This window comes from Halichondria panicea, chromosome 8, assembly GCF_963675165.1.
Source record: "Halichondria panicea chromosome 8, odHalPani1.1, whole genome shotgun sequence".
NCBI classification, from domain to species: Eukaryota; Metazoa; Porifera; class Demospongiae; order Suberitida; family Halichondriidae; genus Halichondria; species Halichondria panicea.
The window spans coordinates 4,305,714-4,323,821 of record NC_087384.1 but is presented as its reverse complement, the minus strand read 5'-3'; the positions used below and the strand labels follow the sequence as shown (position 1 = coordinate 4,323,821).

The 18,108-nt window shown below is 40.2% G+C and overlaps 1 protein-coding gene across 6 annotated transcripts; it reads left to right on the top strand.

Annotated features, from left to right (window-relative positions):
• Positions 1-2: 2 nt before the first annotated feature.
• On the top strand, positions 3-18,083 carry LOC135340050 (serine/threonine-protein phosphatase 6 regulatory ankyrin repeat subunit B-like). Of its 6 annotated transcripts, XM_064536339.1 has the most exons (38): positions 3-77; positions 854-1,708; positions 1,790-1,876; positions 3,575-3,676; positions 4,711-4,809; positions 7,685-7,783; positions 7,920-8,018; positions 8,085-8,183; positions 8,579-8,677; positions 9,113-9,211; positions 9,303-9,401; positions 9,486-9,584; positions 10,253-10,354; positions 10,401-10,499; positions 10,618-10,716; positions 11,374-11,490; positions 11,691-11,792; positions 11,845-11,943; positions 12,084-12,182; positions 12,257-12,361; positions 12,547-12,648; positions 12,699-12,797; positions 12,927-13,025; positions 13,083-13,187; positions 13,300-13,401; positions 13,455-13,553; positions 13,669-13,767; positions 13,868-13,966; positions 14,478-14,576; positions 14,840-14,938; positions 15,027-15,125; positions 15,179-15,277; positions 15,530-15,628; positions 15,737-15,835; positions 15,910-16,008; positions 16,075-16,173; positions 16,264-16,362; positions 17,852-18,083. In XM_064536339.1, exons 2-38 carry the CDS (start codon positions 1,115-1,117, stop codon positions 17,948-17,950), a joined length of 4,191 nt encoding a protein of 1,396 aa, XP_064392409.1. In that variant the 5' UTR covers positions 3-77; positions 854-1,114; the 3' UTR covers positions 17,951-18,083. The 6 variants fall into 6 exon arrangements, with proteins under 6 accessions (XP_064392409.1, XP_064392406.1, XP_064392407.1 ...); XM_064536336.1 differs by lacking the exon at positions 3-77 and having other exon boundaries at positions 599-1,708; positions 10,401-10,494; positions 10,616-10,716; XM_064536335.1 differs by lacking the exon at positions 3-77 and having other exon boundaries at positions 615-1,708.
• The last annotated feature ends 25 nt before the right edge of the window (positions 18,084-18,108 follow it).

Sequence of the window (18,108 nt, the reverse complement as noted above, 5' to 3'; positions counted from 1 at the left end):
ATATATGCAACAACATCGATTGTCTTACAGGCAGATCCAACATTGCAGAGCTGCATCAAAGCATTTAACTCTTATAGGTAAAGCATGAGTAACTTGAAAGGTAAATCTTCCTTCACTTTGAATTCCATGATTGATGCTTTGTCAACTAATAGAGCTAACCTTACCATATTATTATATCTCTTTGACTTCGTTCTATCGTGGCAGAAAAGGATAGCAGAAGAGGGGGGCCTAATCTCACAGTGGGGGGCCTAGAATGTTAACAGTTTGGACCCCCTGGGGGGCCTAAACTGTTAACATTCTAGGCCCGGGGGTCCCAAAATTTTAAAATTCTAGGCCCAGGGGGGCCTAAACATGGGGGGCCCAAAATTTTATGACACCGGGGAACTGGGAAACTAGGAGAGCTTCAGGGGCGGATCCAAGATTGCTTGATAGGGGGTAGCCTCGGTCCCAGGCCAATTTTTTTTAATAGAACAAAGTTGTCGGCCTAGCGAGAAACAACTCGGCCTGGAATCGAGGCGAGATAGGGCTATAGGGGGGGGGGAGCTAAAAATATTTTACTAAAAAAAAGGTTGTCTCATAGCTAGCTCTAGATTCTATAGCTATTTTGCAGGCTTGTCATCAAGGCTTGGGGGTGCTCAAGCCCCCAAAGCGCCCCACTGGATCCGCCACGGATTGACAGAAGTTTTAGCATGCGCGCTGTACACGCTAGGATTTTACCGCTAGATCACGTGATCGTTTTTAGATCCGAATGTAGCCTCGATTCAAGGCGGATTTGGAATCGAGGCTATAATGAATGTTGATCGTGATCTAAATGGCTACAAGATATGTGAATCTAGACGCTTTTGTTGTCCAGGTAGAAGGATTAGATCGGGATAAGGACAAAGCAGGCTCGGGGGCTTATGGCTGTGTTTTTAGAGTGACGGTTGGTGGAAAGAACTGTGTAGCAAAGAAGATTCACAACATTTTGCTCAAAGAGCGATGTTTTCAACAAAAAGAGAACATTTTGACAAAATTTCGCAATGAATGTCACATTCTGAGCGGTTTGAATCATCCCAATGTGGTCACTTTTGTTGGAGTCCATTACGGCCGTGATAAGAACGACATCAGTTTGATAATGGAGAGGCTTTATTCAGATTTGGCCGATTTTGTTGAAAAGAATCCAGACACTGACCTTGCCATTAAAATCCACATTTTGTACGATGTATCCAAGGGCCTTCACTACCTCCACTCTCAGACCCTTCCTCTCATCCACCGTGACCTCACTGCTTCCAATGTACTGCTTACTGAGGACCTCACAGCCAAGATCGGAGACCTTGGCGTGTCTAAGTACATGGATCCTTCTGCTGCAACAGCAGGCTTGACAACTAATCCTGGTAATGCCTGCTATATGCCTCCTGAGTGTCGAGTGGAGGATCCTAACTACACGACCAAGCTGGACATATTTTCCTTCGGCATTCTAATTATTCACACTGTCATCGGCAATGTTCCTAACGCTTTCGACTTACCAGGGATATCTTCATTTTTCTATTACCTACTAGGAAATTTGGAGCTAAAACGTCGACAAAAAGCCTTGCAGGAGAAGATGGGAGAGAAACACTGTCTCTATCAGCTTGCTGGTCAATGTCTTCGTGATCAGCCCGAACGGAGGCCAGTGGCTGAGGAAGTGAGTAAATCACTCAGAATGTTGTGTATCAAGAACCCCAGGATGGTGAGTAGCGCATGTAATCATTTCAGTTGGTAACTGTTTGTGCAGTTTTGCTAACAATGTACTTTTTCTCAACTGTAACAGTCGTTCATGGAAGCTTGCAGGGTGGGCAATGTAGGTGTGGCTCAGTTGGCACTAGAAGGAGGGGTAAATCCAAACCAGCTAGATGAGGTTAGGATCAATGTGTGTAGTATGTGTTCGCCTCCTTTGCAGGCTCTTCTTTTTTGTTACAGGGTAAGGTAAATAAGGGGAGGAACAAAGAACGAAGGAACCGTTTAAAGAAAAAGGGGAGCTTGCCTCGCTAAATCACATGACAGTGCCAGTAGCTAGACAGAGCCTGGCACCATGCTGCCTGGCTAGGCAACAAGTAAAGCTCTACGCAATCCAGATGTTTATACTACCGTAGTTCCAGAATCAAATCTGTAGACACAAGATACAGTACATCGTAGACATAGCATTGTAGACATCTACAAAATTATTTTCATGAGTTCTGAACAGACCCACTATTCAATATTAATTTTCATAATTCATCTTGTAGAATATCTACTGGCTAAACGTCAAAAAACATTACATGTACGTATGTGTGCTGCGAGCATAGTTTAAATTTGGCCCAATCTAAGTCAATTCTTTTTTTCATTCTTTGTTCCTCCAATTCCTTCCTGTGAAAAAGACAAAGAGGCCTAAAAAGGAGGCTTGCATGCATGCTGTGTGTGTGTTGTGTGTAACATCGCACAATCATCAAGAGTTTAGAATCAAATCTACGTCACAACCACATGCTGTTGTAATAAAATAAAATTTGCAATGAATAACATAGTGAAGATTATCACCAATGTTATTCATTTACAACTGTCAGTAGGAAAGGCAATGAATAACATATAGTTACTCATTGCCTTTCTATAGCCTCAATTCCAGCCGCGAAGAAAAAGACGGCCTGGTATAGCGCATGCGCGTACATTACACCAAAAAGGGGGTAATCCGTGTATTTGTGGATACTGTCAGTAAAATAACCCGTATACTATTTGCATTCTGAAGTTACAGTCCGTTACATAGAACTTATTTGTGCAAAGATGACTGACGCCCTTTAATTATTGTATCAAGCCAAGTCTCTACTTAACGACACCCTACACTGTAAGGCTACAGATGTTATAGGAAAGGCATGATGTGTTCTCGTGGGTCCCCTGATCAATGAGGCTGTGGTAATATGGACCAGGCAAGTTTTCTGCTACCAAATCTTGCTTTTATGTTCGACAAGAAGTCATTGCTGAAGATAAACAAGCTAATGATCACTCCTGAAAGCTTTTAAGTCAGGAAGTTATTCACTCAAGATCTACTGATGTATTAAAGAGATTCCACCACTCTTCCTAGCTCGCAGCCTTAGCTGTCTGGGAGGCCTTAATTCTTGAACTGTCTCTTTGATAAACAGAGCTAGAAGAAGCAACACTGCTGTAGCATAATTGATTAGTGCCTCTGAAAGCTGCCATTGTGGTCACATTGTCATACGTATTCTTCGTTTTTGTAACTTTGTCTGTTTTTTACAATTTGTATGATGAAATTGCTCTCAATTATTTCGCGCATGCACATACAAGGTATACCAGGCCGCCTTTCTGGAATCGAGGCTATTGCCTTTCCTGCTATAGTTGCGGTTACAGCAGCTAGTATCTGTGACGTGTAGGTCTGGAGGAATGCCTTTTGTGTACAGTCTATTGGAGTTGCATACTCTTCCTTGACATGCATGTATATTTTTCTTAATAGGTGAACTGAATACTTAGAACAAAGTGTCATACTGTACATGGCGATCTTTGTTGTGCGTGAGGTTTAATGCTCATACCACTAGCTGTATTTTAATAAGCCATTTATTTCATTGTACAGAATGGGTGGACGGCATTACACATAGCCAGTTTAAATGGTCACTGTGATATTGTCAGAATGCTGTTAGAGGCCAATGCTTACCTCATCAATATCAAGATTAACGTGAGTCACATTGATGGTATAAATGTGCATGCTACAGTGCACTAGTCGATTCCATCATCTATGTATACCTCATCTCTGTTAACCCTTTCCCCGCTTTAGCCGCCTATAGGCGGCATGGCTACTGCTAATGATTGTGCGGGCTGTGTTGGAGCTATGCAGACGCTGTAGGTACCAGCACATGCGCATTGAGCTGCTCTTTCACGTGGTATTTTCATTGTGTTGCCTCGAGGGTACACTTCACACAGTATTGTCGAAAGAAAAGTGATAATTGCTACAAGATCTTCGTAGGATAATCTTAGCGAGGCTCTAGTGCAGCTAGACAGTGAGGATATCGATGCCTATGGCCTTGTTGAGACAGAGGGGAGTGACTGGGATCATAGCCAGATAGGAAGCTACTCCTCAGAGTTTAAGCTAGAAAATAAAGAGCCTGAAGAGCCAGAGCTAGAGGAAGAAGCTCATGAAGCTCTTGAGACGGACCAAGTTCCTGGACCTGGTAAGTAACTATAGAGTAGCATCTGTAGTCTCCCTAGCTTCAATATAACTGTATTTAGGTTAGTTACTCAGCAATGGACATCATGCGCCACCATTGAACTTGTAAACCTGTGTATAGGTGAAGAAAACATTTCCCGGGAAAAGAGGGTCTGCCGATACGACCTCATAGACAAGTTTCTGCAGATCCTGATTGAACCATGTCACCGTGAGAACATTGAGAACACTTATTTATTGCCTTTAGTCACTTTGTGCCTTCATACAATATTGTTTGTGTACATAATTGTGAATATTTGTAAACAATTGCTAATTAGTTGGGGGTGGTCTGTTGCTAGGTAACGATGATGGTGTCAAGATACCCCCGGGGTCTGGGCTACCTGTAGGAAATAGTTACAAGTGATTTTCATGTATGGTTCATGAGATACCAATTTTTAAAGAAAAATGTGTATTTTCTTGTTTTAATTGAAGCTGGGAAAGGGTTAATGAGTGACATTTAAACATTGTCAAGTTGTTGTATTTCATAGAATGTCTAATCCTAATTACAGGACAAAAAAACAGCTCTTCATCTAGCCAGTGACAATGGACATGATGAGGTGGTGAGGGTTCTCCTAGCAGCCAAGGCTTCAGTCAACACTCAAGACAAGGTATAGTTTTACTATGCCCTGAGTGTCACCTGCACTTATTAGTTCGCAGTTGCTGGTTCGCAGCTAGTTTGAGTTATTACTTTGTAGTTGAATGTGCCATGGCCTTTAAAATTTAAAACAGGGGCGAATTGGGCAAATTAAAAATGTAGGAGGGGCGAAGTCATCAGAATTATAGCAGTACAAACTAATCTGCCAGATCCTAGGGGGGGCGAAACTGTACCCAGGGGGGGGGGGGGGGCGAATTACCCCCCTCAATGCAGCCCTGAGTGCATGAATGCCTTGATTATGAGTTACTGCTTGATAAAGTGTACATGTATGGAGCTAACTATGATTTGTATGGTGGGTGATTGACCTACTTATATGTAACAGACACACTGACAGACTAAGATAAACATAGCCTATGCCATTATATAGTGTTCAAATTAAGCTCTCTTTCAGCAGATCTCCATTCTCAGATAAGCTGCCGTTAAAATTATATGGATGCATTATACATAACTAACAACCTACCATGGCCACTTGAAATACTGCACATGCAGCTCTCTTTTTTTGCAGAGAATAATATGTTTTTAACCATGCATTCTCTGTAGCTACCAATACATGTATACTATAGAGTTGCCTTTTAAAATTATACGTACGTATGCACATCAACTCACTGGTGTTAAGGATGGCTCAGCCACATGGTGCACAGGGCATCATATCTTTGTGACTGTGATATATTAATGGATGAAATTTAGTAGGAATGTAGTTTTGTACGAAATGTACACACTTAAAATGTTTGGAGGTCATGTGACCTTCAGCGATGTAGTTACAGTGTGATTAAGAAGATAAAAAAGGAGGATTAGAAACAAGTGTAGCCACACCCCCAAATTTTTTTATAAAGTACAACTCAGTTTTACAATTTTTGTGGTGCCCGGATATGATGCGTATCATTTACAGGTGCACAGAAATCAGGAAAACTGTCGCATTTTCTATTTAATGCCCTCTACTTAAATATGCGTATTTCAATTTTCCGCTTCACCGAAAATGATAGACATCATATCCGGGCGCCATAAAAATGATAAAACTGAGTTGCACTTCTCAAAAAAATTTGGGGGTGTGGCTGCACTTGTTTGTTTTCCGGAAATTGTAAAGTTGTATATTTCACTGTAGCTCCACCTCTGAAAGTCACATGACTTTAAAAACACATTCAACATGTTCCTTCATTATAAGACTACATTATTGCAAAGTTTCATCAGTTTATATGTAACCATCCAAAAGATATAATCACATATACAAGAAATCCACAATAAATCCCAATAATTAATTGAGCCATCCTTAACAACACTGAGAAGTAGATACGAACCTGTACGTTGAATATTACTATTTTTGTCTTCTCTTCCTATAACGTTCACCTATACTGCTGCACAGGGGCAGACCAAACAAAACAGTGTAATGTTACATTTGCTGGGATTGGTCGGGAAAGCACGAAAAAGCATAGAACGGGGGAGATCTATATAATTAGTCACAACATGTTGCATTCGCACAGTACTTAATGTTGGTGTTTAACAATGTATTTATTGTCCGCGTACCTACATCGTCGATTGAATTGGTCAGCCTTAAAAACCATTGTTGTACATGTGTGCCTTTATACTTGGCAACTTCCTATGAATTGTTTTTACAGTGATGTATTGTACTGTATGTCATGAACACCATTGTTGCATTGTTACAATTATTAATTTGTACTCATGAACACCATTGTTGCATTGTTACAATGATGAATTGTACTCATGAACACCATTGTTGCATTGTTACAATGATGAATTGTACTCATGAACACCATTGTTGCATTGTTACAATGATGAATTGTACTCATGAACACCACTGTTACATTGTTAAAATGAATAGGCAGATATAAGTACGTGTATATGTGAATCATGTTGTGAGAGATTGACATACAGTAGACTCTCATTATTCCGACTCTCTAAATTAGCTAGATGTCCTCGAGATAGAACTGTAAAATTAGTCATTAGATTCGAGCCGTGGCTATTTTCTGAAATGCAGCCACCTCGATCGCTATTAGACCAATTAACTGCATGTGTAGCCTATATAATGAGTGTTGCAAGTGTGCGCTTGCTAACGCCTATCGCCATGTTTTGCTTTCGCTCAAAAGAATTAGAGTGTTATAGAAGAGATAAATAATTGGATTCAAATAATTTGCAATGTGCTTTAATTGTTTCACAAGAAAGGGGTGTCCACAGTTAATAGTGCTTACTGATCGTCTTAAATGGCCTGTAGCCAAACAGTGGGAGCAAACCTTTGTCAAAGGCATAGTCAGTATAGTCTGTGAGATAAGCAGAATTCAATCACAGAAAGTATAGAACAATTAAAAAGAGGTTTGTGGCTTACTAGGACCTCAACAAAGAAGAAAATTGATTCTGCCAGGATCTGGGGTTCAAATTGGATTCTCTTACACGTGGTATTGAGCGTGCATGCGTATTACATCCAGGGTGTGTCTGCAAGTTCAATAATGGCTACTAAAATAGCTGGCTTCTTTAGCAGCTCTTTCTGACTCTTGTAGCTTACAAAAAGGCTAACTCATAAGTTGAATAGAAAGTTTGTGCGAACAGACATGCGACTGCAACAGCCTTCAATGTGAGTGAAACTAGCCATAACTCAAGAAAGAAGCTTTAGTTTGCTAATCCACAAATAAAATCCAAGAGAACGTGGCTAGAAGCCTATAGAAGCTGTTAGTTTTCGTCGCATTGCAACCGTTGAGCATGCAGTTACAGCTGGAAGAGACACACACACACAGTCGGCTTTACCGTATCCCTCGTGCGGCTACACCTCTAGGCATACTTATGTACATGTATACATCATACACATAGTTTACTTGTAGAATGGGTGGACAGCATTGCACGTAGCCAGTCGGAGGGGTCACTTTGAAGTTGTCATAAGGTTGTTGGAGGCCAAGGCTGATATCAACATTAAGACTGGTGTGAGTTACGTTGATGGTGTTACAGTGCACTATATATAGTTGATTCCACTCTCGTGTACTCTCATCTCTGTTAAAGAGTAAAGTGATTGTGGGTGGGAACTTCTCCATGCCGTGTAATTTCTATAATCCTTTACAGAACAAGTGGACAGCTCTTCATCTAGCCAGTGACAATGGACATGATGAGGTGGTGGGAGTCCTTTTAGCAGCCGAGGCTACAGTCAACACTTGGGACAAGGTCAGTTGATCAGTTGAAAGTTTTGTACACTGGAACATAATTATGTTGCGTTACGTACAAACACAGTTAGGAAAGTCCCCTCTCTGGTCAGCCATTTTCAAAGGTCACCAGAAGTGTGTGTTGCTCCTAATCGATGCTGGAGCCAATGTTAATGTGCAACAAGCGGTGAGTTTATCTTTCTATAAACACATCTCAGTCGTAGAGTTTCCTGCTCACCATGTTCTGGTGTCAGTGTTATGTATGTTACCCCAGTATGTATAGGTATACCGTAACTTCGATTATGTGGTGCTATTAATTATAACTATCCAGCTTAATTTCTTTTACAACAGGGACTAATAGTCAAGAAACAGGCGTATCTAATAGGGTGTGTGTATCACCACGTGCCCAACAGTTGCATTTATATTTATCGATTAAATGGGTGGACCATGTACATGCAGAACTAGGTGTGGTTTATCCATTTGCATGTTAGTTATAACGACCTGGCTCTGAAAAAAGGGGTCCAGATAATCGAGTTTATATTGAATTGGTGTTTGACTGTATTCACATTTGACTCTGTACAGGATGGAACCACTGCACTGTATATAGCTGCTCAGAATGGTGACTTTAGAGAAGTTGCACTGTTGATTGCGGCTAAGGCTCAGGTTGATATTCAAAAGGAGGTACGGCTTGATTGCTCATATATTCCATTGCTAGTGTTAGTCTCCTACACTGGCCTCTTGGCCTGCTACTGACTGTGCAACTTTTGGATCCGCGTAAATGTACCGTAAAACTGAACCTCGTGTTCATCCACACTGTTAATTGTTGTAGGCAGATGTGGCATAGCTAAGAGAACCATCAGAGTGAAGCTAAAATCAAACTGTATGTGCAACGGAGTTGCTGTTGTACTGACCATTATTTTACTTTGTTATTCGAGTTAGTCAGAATCTGGCTAATAGTTAGCGCAAGCGTAATTAAACCTTCATTCGACCAAGCAATTAATAACGAGTGGAAATGGACCTGGGGGCAGGGCTGAAATTTGTATAATACATTTCTAGTGATTTATAGTACTGGACCTTAGGCCGAAGTTTAGTACATCAGTACTTGTCTTTGTACAGAATGGGTGGACAGCATTGCACGCAGCCAGTCAGAATGGTCACTTTGAAGTTGTTATAATGTTGTTGGAGGCCAAGGCTGACGTCAATATTAAGACTGATGTGAGTTAGGTTGATGGTGTTACAGTGCATTAGCGATTCCATTCTTTGTGTGTAAGTTGTGTATTTGTATGATGTCTAATCCTAATTATAGGGCAACGAGACAGCTCTGCATCTAGCCTGTGAAAATGGACATGATGAGGTGGTGAGGACCCTCCTAGCAGCCAAGGCTACATTCAACACTCTGAACAAGGTAATTATTTATACATGTTTTGTTTACACGCTATAGTTTGTTGCACAACATGCATAAAAAATACTAGTGTATTGTTATATACAGTTGGAAAAATCCCCTCTCTGGTCAGCCATTTCCAAAGGTCATCAGAAATGTGTGCTGCTCCTAGTCAATGCTGGAGCCAATGTTGATGTGCAACAAAAGGTGAATTATCTACGTGCAAGTGTATTTGTTAATCTTATTCATAATCACCCGTTAATCATGTGTTCGGATTGAAGTCTGGTCCCATTAGCAAGGGTCTACTGTATCAAATAAATGATATGGGCCTATATGCATGGCCCTTGAACTATTTCACTACCTGCTGCTCGTGGCTAATAACACTAATACTAGCATGGTTGTTTTGTGAATTTCGCGTCTACACTTCTACGACACCGGCAATTTTGATACATCCCAAGCATCGGAATTCTTACAGCTCAGGATGGTGACAAAGAACCTATTGCGTAAAAATTTGGACCATACGATAGCTCGAGGCTTAGCTAGTATTAATATAGCTGTGTGGTACAACTGTTTATGCCGTTGCATACTGTACTATTAAACCTGCATGTTCGAATTATTCCTGACCTTTCACGTGTGCTATAATGATCTGTTCCAATTATATCATAACAATTTTTCCTTTTTTGTTTGCTGTCCGATAAATGACAACATATAGTTATACTGTAATGTATGCATTTTGCGGCTGAAAATGTTACGGCTTTGTTGGTTCTCAAAAATCACCCGCTATATGCGGTTATAGATCTATACACATTGTAAGATGAAATCAGTCTTGATGTGAGCTGGTATTTGTGTGTGAACCAGCTCATCTCTTTGTACAGGATGGAGCCACTGCGCTGTATGTTGCTGCTCAGAGTGGTCACTTGAGGACAGTAGGATTGTTGATTGCGGCTAAGGCTCTGATTGACTTTGCTCATACTGCTGTCAGTTTTGTATTTTCGAAAGCATGAATTAACTATTTATGTACAGAATGGGTGGACAGCATTGCATGTAGCCAGTCGGAATGGTCACTTTAAAGTTGTCATAAGGTTGTTGGAGGCCAAGGCTGACGTCAACATGAAGACTAACGTGAGTCACAATGATGATTTGTGTTACAGTTCTGATTCCATTATTAAATTAGCCCTAGAGTGGTGAACTGACAGTCTATTATTTATTATTTGAAAAGTGTAGAATTTTCCAATTACAGAACAACGAGACAGCTCTGTATCTAGCCAGTGACAATGGACATGATAAGGTGGTGAGGGTCCTCCTAGCAGCCAAGGCTACATTCAACACTCAGGACCAGGTCAGTTACCTTATAGCACAACCTTTTTTTTTTGAGGGGCTTAATTTTTGCTGTTTTCATGGGCCCATACACTAGATATAATGTGCAAAGATTTTAAGGAGTGGCTTCCGGTAAGCAGTCAACCCACAACATTTATTCAACAAAATGCTGCCAACTCGAAAATGTTGCGGTATTATGCCTCGGTTTCGCATGCTACTACAGCTGCTCACATGCAAATAAGAGTTTCTATAGCCTTCTAGTTGATTGCAATTAGTGGATTTAAAAATAATGCTTTGTTCTCAGCTAGTTTTGCTAACTTTGAAGCGGCTTCTTTAGACTCTTGTGTTGCAAAATCTGTTGGCAGTTAGCTCGAACATTAGCTGCTGCAACTGCCAAGAGTGAGAAAAGAGCTGCAAAGCTACACTGTTTCATTGATTGCTTGTAGCCATTAATAATTATGGACTTTCAACTTTCGATGTCCTTTTGCAACAATTATAGTCGATCATTTCCCACTCTTTCACTATTCTCTGCATGCATGTGTAAGGAACTGTACATGATATTGTATGTATTTAATAATAGTATGCTGTCATAAAACTTTAGCGCCTCCACCGAGGCTTTTAGCTATAATAATTTCTGTTTTCACAATGTGTGCTGTTCATGCATGCATATAATATACAGATACAGATACAGATACAGTTAGGAAAGTCCCCTCTTTGGTCAGCCATTTTCAAAGGTCACCAGAAATGTGTGCTGCTCCTAATTGATGCTGGAGCCAATGTTGATGTGCAACAAAAGGTGATTGTATCTAGATGCACACATAAAAATTATATGCACTTCAGTGCATACATACAAAACTTGACTCCTCGCCATGTCCTAGTGAAGAGGAAACGTAGCTACAGATCTAGACACATTATAATATAAAATCGATATGTTTGGTATAATTATAGTGTTTGTGTGTGTTCCTACTCATCTCTAGTCTCTGTATGTACGTACAGGATGGAGCCACTGCGCTGTATTTTGCTGCTCAGAATGGTGACTTAAAGATGGTTGGATCGTTGATTGCGGCAAAGGCTCTGATTGACTTTGCTCATACTGCTGTCAGTCTTTGTGTATTCTCGAAAGCATTAATTAACTATTTTTTATGTACAGAATGGGTGGACAGCATTGCATGTAGCCAGTCAGAATGGTCACTTTGAAGTTGTCGTAATGTTGTTGAAGGCCAAGGCTGGCGTCAACATTAAGACTAACGTGAGTCACGTTGATTGTGTTATACAGTCCATTCTCTCCGTATATGTGTATTATACTGTTAAATGAGTAAACTGACTGTTAATAATAATTTGAATTTTCCAAGTTGTATAGGATGTCTTCAGAATTCTAAGTAATTACAGGACAATGAGACAGCTCTGTATCTAGCCAGTGACAATGGACATGGTGAGGTGGTTAGGGTCCTCCTATCAGCCAAGGCTACATTCAACACTCAAGACAAGGTCAGCATTGATACATGTTTTTTTGCATGCTATATAGTCTACGGGCATATACTGTTCATGCATGACGTATACAGATACAGTTGGGAAAGTCCCCTCTCTGGTCAGCCATTTCCAAAGGTCATCAGAAGTGTGTGCTGCTCCTAGTCAATGCTGGAGCCAATGTTGATGTGCAACAAAAGGTGAGTGTATCTAGATGTACACAATATAATTATCACTAGTCAAAGTTTCCTCTTTGCCATGGAAGAAAACGTATAATATATAATATATATAGCTGCATGCAGATCTAGACACATTATAATTATAGAATCTGGTATATAGTATGTGTGTGTGTGTGTTCACCTACTCATCTCTAGTCTCTGTACAGGATGGAGCCACTGCGCTGTATCATTCTGCTCAGAATGGTCACTTAAAGATGGTTGCATCATTGATTGCGGCTAAGGCTCTAATTGACTTTCCTCATTCTGCTGTAAGTATTATATTCTGAAAGCATTAATTAATTGTTCTTTTTATGTACAGAATGGGTGGACAGCATTGCATGTAGCCAGTCGGAATGGTCACTTTGAAGTTGTTATAATGTTGTTGAAGGCCAAGGCTGGCGTCAACATTAAGACTAACGTGAGTCACGTTGATTGTGTTACAGCCATTCTCTCCGTATATGTGTACTGTATCTCTGTTATTGAATTAGTGAACTGACTTTATTTCGAATTTTCCGATTAGTTTTGGAATGTTTAATCCTAATCACAGGACAATGAGACAGCTCTGTATCTAGCCAGTGACAATGGACATGATGGGGTGGTGAGGGTCCTCCTAGCAGCTAGGGCTACATTTAACACCCAGGACAAGGTCAGTATCGACCGTTTACATGCTGCACAACATGCATATCATACTGTTCATATACAGATACAGTTTGGAAACTCCCCTCTTTGGTCAGCCATTTTGAAAGGTCACCAGAAATGTATGCTGCTCCTAGTCAATGCTGGAGCCAATGTTGATGTGCAACAAAATGTGAGTGTATCTATAGATGTTCACTATAGACTAAGTCAAGTTTCCTCCTCGCCATGTCCTGGTGAGAAGGAAACGTCTGTGTGGTACTAACTCATCTCTTATCTCTGTACAGGGTGGAGCCACTGCGCTGTATCTTGCTGCTCAGAATGGTTACTTGAGGACAGTAGAATTGTTGATTGCTGCTAAAGCTCTGATTGACTTCGCTCATACTGCTGTCAGTATTGTATTCTCGAAAGCATTAATTAACTATTTAAATTTTATGTACAGAATGGGTGGACAGCATTGCATGTAGCCAGTCAGAATGGTCACTTTGATGTTATCATGCTGTTGTTGGAGGCCAATGCTGACGTCAACATTAAGACTAATGTGAGTCTCGTTGATTGTGTTACAATCCATTCTGTGTGTGTGTGTGTACTCTCATCTCTGTCAATGAATAGATATACACTTTCTATGTCGTGTATTTATAGTCTCTTAACTATAGAACAACCTGACAGCTCTCCACATAGCCAGTAACAATGGACATGATGGGGTAGTAAGGGTCCTCATAGCAGCGAAGGCTACCGTCAAAACTCTGGACAATGTTAGTTTGATACATGTTTTTATTCGCATGCTGGTCTGTTGCACAATAATTATATGCATATACAAATTACTGTTCATTTACTACATCTATAATTATACAGTTTGGAAACTCCCCTGTCTGGTCAGCCATTTTCAAAGGTCACCAGAAATGTATGCTGCTCCTAGTCAATGCTGGAGCCAATGTTGATGCGCAACAAAAGGTGAGCTTTATCTAGCTGCACATCTCTGAGATTGACCACTCAAGTTTTTTCCTCACCATGCATGCCCTGGTGATCAATGTTGTACAGTGGTATATTGCAGAGGAGGTACAACAAGGCGCAGTTCAGTTCTATAGCAAATACTTTTTGCCAATTATCTGCCCACGTTGCATGTGTGTTATTGTTTAATCAGAGCACCTCTAGGTTTGTTGTAACCTTATAGTTACACATTACATATGCGGAGGAATATTGTGTAGGCTGGAAAAGAGTGCACCTTTTTGTTCGCCTAAAGTTGATATGGCGGTAGCCACACTTGCCGTACTGTCCGCCTATGGATTATAATATGAAATTTGTCTGTGCGCTTGTGTGTGTTCACTGAATCATTCCTTAACTCTGTGCAGCACTGCGCTGTATGTAGCTGCTCAGAATGGTCACTTGAGCATTATTGATTGCGTCTAATGACTCTGCTTATTACTGCTGTCAGTATTGTATTCTCTTAATTATGTATGTACAGAATGGGTGCACAGCATTGCATGTAGCCAGTCAGAGTGGTCAGTTTGAAGTTGTCACGATGTTGTTGAAGGCCAAGGCTGGCGTCAACATCATGAATAATGTGAGTCACATTGATGTCGTTTTATAATACAGTGTACATGTAATAGATATTAGTTATTGCCCAGCACGAGTGTAACATGCCATAATTATATTGCACTGGATAATGTCCTCGGGCCGCAGAGGGCGCCTGCAAAAACTAACTTGTTGCCCAACGACGTCAAACTCTTCTGATTGTTCAAACTTTTTCCTGACATTCGTTTTGAGTGAATTTTAGTTTTTAGTCCAAGTTTTTACATATTTCATAGAATTTCTATCCAATTACAGGACAAAAAAACAGCTCTTCATCTAGCCAGTGCCAATGGATATGATGAGGTAGTGAGGGTCCTCTTAGCAGCCGAAGCTAGAGTCAACACTCAAGACAAGGTTAGTTGTTTATTTTGTTTACACTATACGTGTATAGCTGACAATTATACAAAGTCATGTAATAATGTACTATGTCATACATGTACAGTGGAAACAGTCTCCTGTCTTTTTAGCCAGTTTCAAAGGCCACCACAAATGTGTTGACCTCTTAATCAATGCTGGAGCCAATGTTGATCTGCAAAAAGCTGTGAGTGTCTCTTTGAGCTGGTGTTCTCATTAACATTAATTATGTATGTACAGAATGGGTGCACAGCATTGCATGTAGCCAGTCAGAGTGGTCGGTTTGAAGTTGTCATGATGTTGTTGAAGGCCAAGGCTGGCGTCAACATCATGAATAATGTGAGTCACATTGATGTCGTTTTATAATACAGTGTACATGTAATAGATATTAGTTGTTGCCCAGCACGAGTGCAACATGCCATAATTATATTGCACTGGAGCAACATAATGCCCTCGGGCCGCAGAGGGCGTCTGCAAAAACTAACTTGTTGCCCAATGACGTCAAACTCTTCTGATTGTTCAAACTTTTTCCTGACATTTGTTTTGGGTGAATTTTAGTTCATATTTCATAGAATTTCTATCCAATTACAGGACAAAAAAACAGCTCTTCATCTAGCCAGTGCCAATGGATATGATGAGATAGTGAGGGTCCTCTTAGCAGCCAAAGCTAGAGTCAACACTCAAGACAAGGTTAGTTGTTTATTTTGTTTACACTACGTGTACATGTTGTATACAGCTGACAATTATATACAAAGTCATGTAATAATGTTGTTTATGTTCTATGTCATGCATGTACAGTGGAAACAGTCTCCTGTCTTTTTAGCCAGTTTCAAAGGTCACCACAAATGTGTTGACCTCTTAATCAATGCTGGAGCCAATGTTGATCTGCAAAAAGCTGTGAGTGTCTCTTTGAGCTGGTGTTTTTGTACATGTATGTTCACCTGCTCATCAGTCTTCTTGGCGCTGTATAGGACGGAGCCACTGCGCTGTATGCAGCTGCTCAGAATGATCACTTGAGTGTAGTTGAATTGTTGACGGCAGCTAAGGCTCAGATTAAGATTCAACAAAAGGTTACGATAGCACTGCTAGTGTTGTACGTAATGTCACGTAAGTATTCATTGGTCGTCTGTATACAGGATGGATGGACAGCATTACATAAAGCGAGTGAGAAGGGCCACAGTCGAGTTGTGAAACTGCTAATTGCAGCTAAGGCTCAGGTTGACATTAAAGATAAGGTGAGATTTTGATTACTTACACCCACTGTTGTGTATTAATTTTAGCTCGTACAATTGTATAGAGGCATTATTCACTTGTCCTCTGTACAGGATGGGTGGACATCATTACACATAGCTAGTCAGAATGGTCACTTCAAAGTTGTCATGATGTTGTTGGAGGTCAACGCTGACGTCAGTATTAAGACGAATGTGAGTCCTGTTGATGATGTCATACAATAATGGCATACATGTACTAGTCTATGTAACAGTTAGACACTGTTTTGTATAATTATGATTTAGAAGCCCAAAGGGCTGGTTGTAGTATCACGAACGTATACATGTATAGTGAGCCTTGAGAGCTTCTAAATCTTGTGGAAACTTCCTAAGGTGCATCATAGATAGAAAAGGAAGAGGGATTGGTAACGGAAGTACCCTCGTGTAACATCCACTTTACCCGCGGTTTAATCGAGGCTGTGTCAACAAGCTAAAGCTGTAGATGGGCGTGGTTCGGCTAGGCCAAGCTGATGGCCTATTTCTACACACAGTATAATATACCACAATGCTTAGTCTGTGCAACTCACTCGTATTTAAAGGCTATATTTTAGTAGTTATAACCAGCACGCTTACACGTTTTAGCAATACAAGACTATAAATAGCAGCTGTTTGCCTAAAACTTTACTGGAATGTCCCTTTTTACTGGGTGTGGTCAGTCATTAGCAAGTACAGCATGTGGCTCACAGACTGGGCGTGTTATAAATTGTTGAAAAAGATTAAGTCTCGAGAAAACACAACTTTCTTATTTTGAGCGAGTTACCCGGCAAAATAGCCTCGTTTATAGGGCGTAACGCGGATGCAGATTCAATGTAAAATGATCACGTGAACTGCTTCCGTTACCAATCCCTCTTACTCTTCTATCTATGGGTGCATTATTAAAGGACTGGGACCTTTAATTATTGCTGAATCTGTAAATTCTAAGCTCCGCCCACACGGTCACCATGGTTTTCTCTCACGCGTTCATTACTTCAACGTACCATCCCTTTTCATTTTGCAGTAATTCAGTTAGTTTAGAAAATTCGGCGTTTAAAACATTCTCAGAGTCTCTTAAAGCTTGTAATTAAGTCAATAGATGACTTCCATAATCCTTGCCTATCCTAAAATTGTTGACCGTATCCCTGGGAAGCCTACTATCAATTATGCATGAGGCTGCTACATCAAACAAGTTTCTGTTATTTTTCCGTTGCACACTAGAGTGAGTTGTTTGCTTAAGTCTAATTCAGCAACAATAGCTAGTAGACTTACTGATAAAACACCGCTTTCTCGTAAAATGATTTGTGAAACTATAATTACCATGATAGAAATTGAAGCACATACATGATAAATTTATTGATGTATTTTCCTGTATGACAAGCTAGTATAATTATCAGTATTTATAGAAAAACATTTTCCAGTGGAAGCTCATCAAGTTACTAGAAACAACACAAACTAGACTTGAACTTTGAATTCCAAAAACACTTCTCGCTCTGTGTTCTTGCTCTTACATGATGCTTTTTACCATTCTGGAGGGCGGGTCGAAGCGTTTTTTTTTCCAGGCTAAGAAACTCATGCATATGTCAGGGTAACAGGCCGGGCTGCAAGCTATTGATATTCAATATTGCGGCATAATGCTTGTCAGATTTTGAAACAGTTTTTTTCCACACAGGATGGCTATACTGCTAATGATGTGGCTCTTTGGAAGAATCACACTAAAATCAGTAAATTTCTGTATAATTATATATATACGTATACAGTGACTCCATAATTATATATCAATTTTATTTTGTATTCTCACTCTAAATTACTGAAATGTAGAACGTATACAGTGACTCCATAATTATATAGATCAATTTTATTTTGTATTCTCACTCTAAATTATTTTATTGTTACTGAAATGAGTAATTTTACTGGTCAATAGTAATA